The sequence below is a fragment of the Aulostomus chinensis genome, chromosome 14 (genome assembly GCF_037954235.1).
Source record: "Aulostomus chinensis isolate RoL2024-O1b breed Wild chromosome 14, RoL_Achi_v1.0, whole genome shotgun sequence".
In the NCBI taxonomy this organism is placed as follows: Eukaryota; Metazoa; Chordata; class Actinopteri; order Syngnathiformes; family Aulostomidae; genus Aulostomus; species Aulostomus chinensis.
The window spans coordinates 4,921,609-4,930,902 of record NC_141333.1 but is presented as its reverse complement, the minus strand read 5'-3'; the positions used below and the strand labels follow the sequence as shown (position 1 = coordinate 4,930,902).

General features: G+C 44.8%; 1 protein-coding gene across 3 annotated transcripts in view; it reads right to left on the bottom strand.

The window, feature by feature from the left end:
• Window positions 1–2,459: 2,459 nt before the first annotated feature.
• The window catches only part of bcar3 (BCAR3 adaptor protein, NSP family member), a 64,305-nt gene continuing 57,470 nt past the window's right edge, over window positions 2,460–9,294 (bottom strand). For all 3 annotated transcript variants that reach the window (XM_086223669.1, XM_086223670.1, XM_086223672.1), the window contains 10 exons: window positions 8,620–8,852; window positions 8,210–8,310; window positions 7,953–8,087; window positions 7,362–7,580; window positions 6,626–7,239; window positions 5,927–6,042; window positions 4,901–5,072; window positions 4,682–4,793; window positions 4,366–4,569; window positions 2,460–4,272 (listed from right to left, as the gene is read on the bottom strand). In XM_086223669.1, the coding sequence (XP_086079795.1) occupies window positions 4,094–4,272; window positions 4,366–4,569; window positions 4,682–4,793; window positions 4,901–5,072; window positions 5,927–6,042; window positions 6,626–7,239; window positions 7,362–7,580; window positions 7,953–8,087; window positions 8,210–8,310; window positions 8,620–8,852 (2,085 nt within the window). In that variant the 3' untranslated portion in view covers window positions 2,460–4,093. The remainder of the gene's footprint in view (window positions 4,273–4,365; window positions 4,570–4,681; window positions 4,794–4,900; window positions 5,073–5,926; window positions 6,043–6,625; window positions 7,240–7,361; window positions 7,581–7,952; window positions 8,088–8,209; window positions 8,311–8,619; window positions 8,853–9,294) is intronic.

The following is a 9,294-nucleotide window of genomic DNA, read 5'->3' as shown; positions in this document are numbered from 1 at the left end:
TCTTCAATGAAGCTGTGAAATGTACAGAATGATGCTGTAGATGTTACTTGAACTTCTCCCAGCCGTGCTAATCCCCGCCTCTCCGATCTCAGACCAGTAGCAGTCGACGTTAAAGAGGTATTTCAGCAATTTGGTGTCGCACTTCCACGACATTGAGCGACTAAAGCAAGAGCAGTTCAACTCAAAGCAGCAGACATCTTTGGAGTTCAGTCTGTGTTTGAGACTCACGCCCCTGAAGTGCTGGAGCCTACATTTCCCTCAATGCAGCTCATGAAATCCACAATATGTCAAACCCAACACGCCCAGCTTCTGACGAAGATTGAAGCCAAATTATGACTCATGCAACCTGCTTTCCATCCATGACGATGCCTCGTACACAGATCCGCACATGCTGTCTGATACCATTTTCCAAATCCAGAACAATCAACACTCTCTTGTTTTGTTCAAAACTAGGAATTTCTATTAAGGGAAAATACTGGGGGGTGTCCCAGAGATTGTCTTCCTATTGCTAGTTTTGTTTGTCAGGAAACCCCGGAGTGTCCGTAGAGAGAAAGAAAGAGAGAGAGATTATTATTCCTGAAATCACTGTTCAAAAATTCAGATTCAGGGGCTGGACCCAGCTATGAAAATGTATATCGTGGCCACAAAATACACATAGAAGTCACTCACGCAGATGAATGGATGGAATTTTCTGTAGTTTCATTCACCTCTGCCCACCATCCAAAAGCTCTCCCCACGCTTTGATTAATCAGCTGTCACAAGACAAAACTTGTCCCCCCACAATGTAAGGCGTTTGTCACTTTTAATCTCTCCGTGGCCTCTTTGGGCCTTCGTGGTTTGACAGCCGTGCAAATCCCAAAGACATTCATTTTACCCCGAAACAAAACAAATCATCTCATCTTCGAGAGACTGAAAGTTTGGAAGTTTTTTTTGCGAAATAAATGACAGGCGATGTTTTCCAACACCAAAAATGGAAGCGCTTGTTAAGCATTTGCACTCAGACACCAACAGGTGGCGACCCTCAGACTCCAGCACTGTGGTGTGTCAGGACACGTGTTTCATAACCGACTGTGTTGTGGGTCGCAGATTTCAGACTGTATCTGATTGTTCCCTGTTGGGGGGGGGGGGGGGGTGAGTGTTCTGTCCCTTAAAGGAGGTGAACTAGCAGCGTTGAGCCCAGTTCATCTCCTCAAACGTCCCAACAATTCAAGCGTCAATCATCCTACTAATTCATGTACTTCTAAATCTTGTGCTGCGGGTTATCTTCTCCACTGTGCTGGAACTTTAAATCATATGCAGAATGAACAGGTGAGAAGTTCCTGTACCTGCCAAGCTACTGTGAGTGTGTTGCTGTTCACCTCGGCACAAGCACACGTCCTTCTCTACATTCCTCTTTTCTACATCGGATAGATCATCGTCGTGTGTGTCCTGCGGAGACTTCGTACCTCTGACGTTCATGTACAGTACCGATACTTCAGCGGTGGAATCAGCACCCTGTCGCAGTCCATGAAAACAGCAGGTCCAGGTTGCGGGTTGTCAAATCCACGATTTTTCTACCGTGTTGTATATGTTGTAATAACCGATGGCAGTACTTCTCTCCATATTGTTGTGCGCATCTTTTTACTTTGAATGTTATCAGACACTCTGTGAACAAAATGCCCCCCCCCCCCTCTTTCCAGATATTGTTCAAATAAAGTGAGCAGCAATGAAAAGCAGGTTTGTTCTGACTTATTTTGTGAGTGTAGATGAAGGAGTTGCAGTACTCCGTCGTGTACCGGCACCTCCACCTTTGGCAGCTGCGAGTGACTTTTGAGGAGTTCGTGGAAACAAGAAGAGTGGCGTCGGCTGCTGAAAACCGGCGTGAGCGTCCTGCAATCAGATATCCCCAAGCACAAATCTCCAGTTTTGTTCCGCAAGATTGTCAGTTTTGAGCTTGAATGTCATCAATATCCGATGCTGGTGCACCTTGTATAGATTTTGAAGCCCCTCAAGGCAAAATCTGATTCATAAGCTGGGGTTTATTAATACAATCTGATGAGTTTTGCCCTATGAACCGATACCAATATGATAAAAGTGTCCTGATATGTGCTGATGGGCCAATATTAAGGTGCGAGCTCTGACCTTTGAGCGTCGTTCCAACAGCAGAACTGCGTCAGTTTAATTTCCTTAACATAAATTCATAGGAAAAAAGCTGTGGTGCCGTGGCTTCCTTATCGGCTCTCTTGACAGTTCATCAGCGGGAACCTTTACAAGTGCATTCTGGGTACATTTTTCGAAGGTTCTCGCAAATGTGGTGTGAAAGCATTTCACTTCTGCTGATTCCCTCTGTGCCAAAACAAGAACACGCCAGTGCTGAAACATACTGCAAAAAAAAAAAAAGACATCTTAAAGAAGTGCGAAATTCCAACTCAAAGTACATTTTAAAGTAATATTTAAAAAAGCATACACTACCTCCATAGATCATGTACCATATTTATTAAAACTTACCACAGTAGTTCATTATATAAACATTAAAACTCATGAACATCTTAGTTTTTGGTTTTTACAGTCTTCTACAGAAAGTATATACAGTCATTTATGAACATGCTAATGCGTCACGTATGTACAGCTTTCGTCTCAGGCGTGTTAACGCACCTACACCTTGTGGTGGTGTTTGTTTGGGTTTTTTTTAAAAACTAGAAGCAAAATCTAGCTTTTATTATTCAAACAACTATTTTGTGTTTCTGTACAAACCCCCGGCAGGGAAAAGACACTTTTCTGCATTTACACACAAACAGGAAAAAAAAAAAAAAAAAAATCTGATTTAAATGGCTCCAATGAGTCATTTAGTCCCATGGAAGTGATAATTAGTGTAGTTCATCTTTGTTTTATGCTGAAGAAAATTAACCGTAACCACAAAATGCCTCTTATGACGCCTTGCCTGCTATTAATATAATGCTTTATATACTGTACATATATATTTTGACCATAACCAGCATCATTCATTGCCATTTGGATATACAGCTGTAGTTTCAACAATAAACACAGACATTGACTCTGTAAAAAAGTGCTCTTTCCTTCCTCGTTTCCTGACCAAAGCTTCCCAACACCTCCACCATAAATGCACTTGTCAGATTCCACCGGCACGACATTGTAAAAATACAGCAAAAAAAAGAGAAAAGCTAGTGCTGCTTGAGTTAAAACGAAACAGGACTGACGTGTCTTCTCCTCTTTGGTTGCCAATTTGATGTTGAAATAAGAGATGTTTCGTTCCGTGTGCAGCGGTCACAGAGCGACCGGCTCTCGCGTCTCAGCTTTCATGCGTTTCTCTCCTCCGACATCAGCCTGTCCCTTTTAAAAGGGTGATGCGGTTTTTAGGTGAACTTTTACAATACTGTTTTACATTTTCTTTGCTGTGATTTCAAGCAGTAACCTACAGTGTTTCCATTTTTAGTGATTTTTCATTTTTTTAGGTAGAGGAGATGAATGTTGGATTTTCCTTCGTGATTTCACGCACAAGCATTTGTGGACAGACGTGGAGATATCGCTTGTTCTCTATAAAGGCGGATGGACAGAATTATCTTACAAGTGAGTACATTGAAACATAGATTTGTTGTTGATCCAGTTTATGAGATGCTATGAGATTTTATGTGAAGTTGTGTGACAGTGCTTCAAGCTGTTTTTCTTAAAAATTAAGTATTTTGGAGGTTTAAATGCTACCGTAGGTTGAATTTACCTTTCAGCACAAGGAAAAGGAGGAAGCTCCTATAAATGATGTGTTCAGACATCACGGTTCTGAGTGATACAAGCAAAGTCTTGCAACAAAATGCAGTTTGCGAGGACCCATGTGATGAAGAACCGCTGGGTGACTCTCGGCGTAGCTCTGAGCAGCGACCTCAGCAGCAGGAAAGTCTTACAGAGTCTTGCTGGCTGCTGCTGCAGGTTATTCTCTGGCTTCTTATTGCAATCGTCCGCTTTTTAAATCTCTTTTCTGGCATTTTTTTCCCTCGTCTTCCCTTACGTACACCTGCTCCGCCTCTTCTACGGGGTCCAGTAGATGAACATCTGTCCATCTCGAGGCTTTGAATCTTCCAGTAGCGACGGCGTTGCTCGGTCAAATCAAGGTCTGTGTTGTGGGCGGGGGTTCCAGTTTCCGTGACAAAGCAGTGAGGATGAGGTTGAATTTGTTGTAGCGATCTGATTGGTTGACTGAAGCGCCGCGGCTTCCCCACAGCAGCCTCAGCTGGAAGTCGGTCTTAAACACCTCCAGCAGGTCATCGTCACACTGGAATCCTAAACACAAACACATATGAAGCTGTTTTTTCTTTTTATCACGTCTTTGTATTTATTTATAAAAAAAAACCACATGTATTTTTGTGTTTTTACCTTGTAAGACACTCTGTGCATTCACTGTGTAGTTCTGTGCGTTATGTGCAACATCACGTGCAGCCTCAAGGTGGCGCAGCATGATGTCGCAGCCCTGGTCACTAATCTCCCAGAGCTCCGCCCCCTCTGGTGCAATTGATGGACGCTCCATCAACGTGAGGAGGGGCAGCAGGAGGGGGACGCAGACCACCGGAGGCGAGGAAGCTACCGGAGGAAGAGAGAAGGTACGTTTACTTTGCTACTTAGACATTAAATATGTTGTATCTTTTAGTGTGTGTGTGTGTGTGTTTGTGTGTGTGTGTGTGTGTGTGTGTACCTGTTCCCTCATAGAGATTCTTGTAGAAGGGTTTAAGTGTCTTCTCGTAGGTGATGGCGGTCTGCGTGTAGTTCCTTCGTAGAGCTGTCCAGGTTTCCTCCAAACGGCTGATCTGCAGAACAAATGCGAGACTCAGATTCACGGCTGAAAGTGTGTTTACAGAAATGTGTTCTGGTCCTCATGCTTGTGTGTGTCAGTCAGTGTGCAGGTGTGTGTTACCTGCGGCAGGTCCAGAGCTTTCATCAGGGCCGTGAAGGCAAACAAGTCACCCACCGAGTCCTTCAGCTCCAGCGCCACAAGGATGATACGATTTAAGGTGGACGCCCGCTCCTCCACGCTGCCCGTGCATCCCAGAATATCCACGGCGACACCTATCGCCATGGTGTGATGCCTGCAGGCAGAGGAACGCTACAGTTGGATTATCAGCGCCATCTGATGGCAATGTAGTGTTGACTCGCACTAATCTGAAGCTGCCAGACTGCAAAGTCAAACTGTTTTTTTTTTTCGTTTTTGCTGATATTGGTTTATAATTAAAGCAAATTTCCACCACTTAATGAATGTTAACAGTTGGATTAACTTAATTTGACAGATTTTTAGCTTTGATTGGACAAATTTTGCACGTTAAGACTCTGCAATTACACTGCAATAAACAGAAATATCAATGTAGGCGCTATCAGACCTTTGTGAGAAATTTGCTGGTTAAATGTCTTTCTAAAAGAATACAGGAATTCAATTATTTTAGTTTGTAGTTACGCTTTCACTAAGGTGAATTTAAAGCTATACAGCAGCAGCTAGTTTAGCTTCGCAAATGTTTGGAAACCTTAACAAACTACTTGCCTGTCTCCGTCCAAAATTTGTAAAAAAAAACAAAACAACGGTCCAGTCAATTTGATGTTCGCTCATTATCATAATGTATCTTATCTGTAGAATTTGCACAAGAAGAAAAAATGGCAATTTGTTTGCGAAGCTAAGCAAAGAGCTGAACTGCTCACCATTCGATTCATATTTAGCTGACGTAGCCTTGCTATCTGACACACAGAAATGGATAATTAAAGCTAACGATCAAAGTTCACAACATTTTTTATTTCTTTTAAAGGTTGATTGAGAGCTTTGTGTGTAAATTAACTTTTTTTTTTTTAAATTCCACGTCACTCTCTACTCTCTCTTTACACATGAGAAAACTGGGAAGCTGATCATCTGTGTTTGTGTGGTGGGTGCATGTCTCTATGTTTCTATGACGCGTACCGTTCCATCAGGTCCAGCCTCAGCTGTCCACCGTGTGGCAAAGTCACCAGCTCCAGACCAGAGGCGACCCCCATCTGACCTTTCAGCTCCGGAGACACTCCCAGTATCCTAGCAACCTGGAGGCAAAAAGAAAAAAAGGTTTTTAGTTAAGCATGTAAAAGCAGCTGCCAGTTCAGTCGAGTCATTTCCTACTCTCAAACTTGTCACTGTTGATTGTTTAATTTGGTTGAGGGTTGTTTCCTTTTTGTCATAAAACCAGCTGGTTCCTGCTGTCCACTGTCTGAACCAGTGAACCAACCAGGATCAGCACCCGATGGGATTATCACCCAGGGACTCAGCAGCAAATCAGTGTGTGCTGTCCGCTAACCAGCAGTTTGACAGTTGAAGCAGAGTTGTGCGGTTTTGCAGAGTAGCAGCGACCTCTGCTGATGCGGGTGGTAAGACACATGAAACTGGCCTCCTGAGGTGGGTGAGGTGTGGTACCACACTGTGACGACGAAGACCGAGACGGAGAGAAAACATGAAGTAAAAAGTTTGGTTTTCTCCTCTTAGCTTCCTCCAAAAACGTCCTGTGCTACTTCATTTGGAGACACCAAGGCAGCTTCCAGTACCTGAAAGCAGCACTGTGAATTCTGTTGAGTTACGGCGCTTAGTTGGGTGACGGGAATCACACACATTTGTGTAAAGGTGTGTGTGTACCTGGCAGTCAGCCATCAGCAGGTGTCTGGCGATGCTCTGGTGGTTGTGGCTGAGCAGCAGCTCTTTTGCTCTCTTCAGAACCGTCATCTCCAGTGGTTTGTTTTCAAGTGGCAGAAGCCGAGAGCTGAATTCTGCCGGCCGGAACGTTGACTCCGTCTCCACCACCAGCCGCAGGACGCTGGTCCTCTTGTCGAGCTCCTGTTCCTGTTTCCCCACCTCTTCCTCCTCTTCTTCGCTGGTGTTTTCTAAAGCTGCGATGGCATGATGGTAGGAGCTTCTGTCCAGCCCTCTCCGCCCTCCCGCCTCCCTCTCCTCCCCCTCCTCTATCCCTCCTTCTCCCTCTCTCCTAAGTCTCTCCACGTAGCTGCAGAGAGGCAGCTGAAGTTCGTGGCTGGCGTCTGTGATGGAGTTTGGTTCCACCCACTCCAGCGGGCTGCAGGACCTCGGGTCTGCAGGGCTGGTCCGCAGGCGTTCAGTCTGGCCTGTTACTGCTTCTGAATCTGGATAATGAACCAGTTCAGCAGGAGAAACTGCAGAACTGTGAGGGTCTGCAGAAAGGAACTGATGCTCAAACTTCAGAGGCTTCACGGGAGGAACTGGAGGGCCTTTGGTGGCTGTAGCAAAATCATAAAAACACCCTTAAAAATCAAAGGGATAGCGGACATTGATAAAGTCACAGCATTTATTTTACTTTTTAAAAAAATAGCTCATTCAAAAGAGGCATAGAAAGTAGCACCTCTCCACATATGAAGAGGAGTCTCCACACTTGTGGGGTCCACAGGAGGTGCAGTGAAGCTGGCGCAGGTGGAGGAGGGGTCTATGGTGTCGGAGGCGCTGCAGGGGGGGACCAGGGGCTGCCGGCAGGGGAAGCCAGGCAGTCGAGCCAGCGGCACCTTGCTGGGTTTAGGTGGCGGTTTAGGACACAGCTGGCTATCAGAGCCCCGGATGGGCTGACCTGCACAACCAAATGTACTCAGTTTTATTCTTAATTTTCAACAGGAAATTTGTGTTTGCGCAATAATTAGAGTGTTTGAATAAACTTTGACCTTGCTAGCGTGGTTGACTTGTCTAATAAAAAGCTGGGCTGTATTTAAGTCTTATCTCATTCTGTGAAAGTCAACAGCAGAAGCCACAATACGTCTTTTATTTAATTTCTGATGAAACATTTGAATCCAAGAACTTCAGTATGTAAAAGGAAATTAAATTTTCTCTTCACATGCAAACAATGGTCCAAGGGAACAGGAGAACATGTCCCACTGTGGCTCAGCACATTACTGAGAGAACTCTCCAAGCAGCAGATATTCCATCTTCCACCTCCTGTTCTGACCTGCCAGGGGCTCCGTAGATCTCCGATGGACAGAGGGGCTCAGCGCCGGCTCACTGCCCGTCCGGAACACCGGAGACTTGGGGTTTGGATAGGAGAGGAGAGGGTCTGAGAGCTGCTGGGGCTGTGGTTTGGATCCTGGAGGGTGAAGAGGAACAGAGATGATGACAGGAGGAAATGAAACCAGCTGAAACATCAATCTTTTTTTTCATATAAATCTTACATCTTAAAGTGTCACAGAGCAATAAATGAGAACTCACCAAGCGGTAGGTAGCTGTCTGATTGGTGCGCTTTAAGTGGGCGTCGCCTCTCCTGGACTTGATTAAGACTTGCTGGTTGGCTGCCACAGCGATCCTTCAACCTGAGTTTGGAAAAAAAAAAGTAAGAAAACCTCTGTAAACTTGTTCATAAACGACATAAACTGCCACATTTTGTGGGCTCGCTATAATTGCTATGACATTAATGGCCACATGATTATGTGAAAAGTGTAACTCGTACAAATAACACAGAATCATCAGGCCTCTGCAGCTCCACCGAGCCTGACAAAGTATTTACATGTCTTTTAGCACTTTGTTTTGGTTGTTTGTCCTCCAAAGTGTACAGCTTTTACTTTATTATTTAGCTGAAAGGAAAGCCAACAGGGACGATGATCGAGCAGGTCTGTACCAACCTGAGCTGGCTCCCTCTGCCCATGCCGTTGTTTTGGTGTGTGTTGTCGTGCATGATGTGCGTGTTGTCGTGTGTGTGTCCGTTGGTGATGTTGAGGCTGAGGCGTTTCTGACTCCGCCTCTCCTGCTCCGTCAGCCCCGCCTCTCGATGTTTACTGGACAGCCCGTACTTCTCTTCCAAGCAGCGTAGCGGAAGCCCGCGGTTGATTGGCTGGAAGATGATGGCGCCCACCACCTGAGGTATGAATGGTAAAGAAGAGATGAAACAAACCGCAACAAACTCGAAAGATTTTTTTTGGCTGGCACAAATCTTCTTTTGAGAACGTGAGTCTTTGTCAAGCACAAAATCATCAGCTCGAAAAGTGCGCAAGAACTTTGTCCAATCATCTCCCTTCCAGCGACCTGTTCATCCATCCTGAGACATCGGTGTCCTCTGGGACTCCAGAGTGACAAGAAAAAATTTCCCAAGTCAAAGGTTAAGGTCACTGTCAGAGGCACATCCTGGACGCACGCAACAGTAATGCAGTATTTTTAGTATTAAGTAAGTATTAAGTACTTATTTTGAACAGTTTTATTTTTATAAACATGGTTTCATAAGGGGATTGAACAGGATCACGGTTTCTGTGCTTGCAAATTTTTTATATCGCTGGCAAGTCTGTTGTGATAAAGCATGTTTG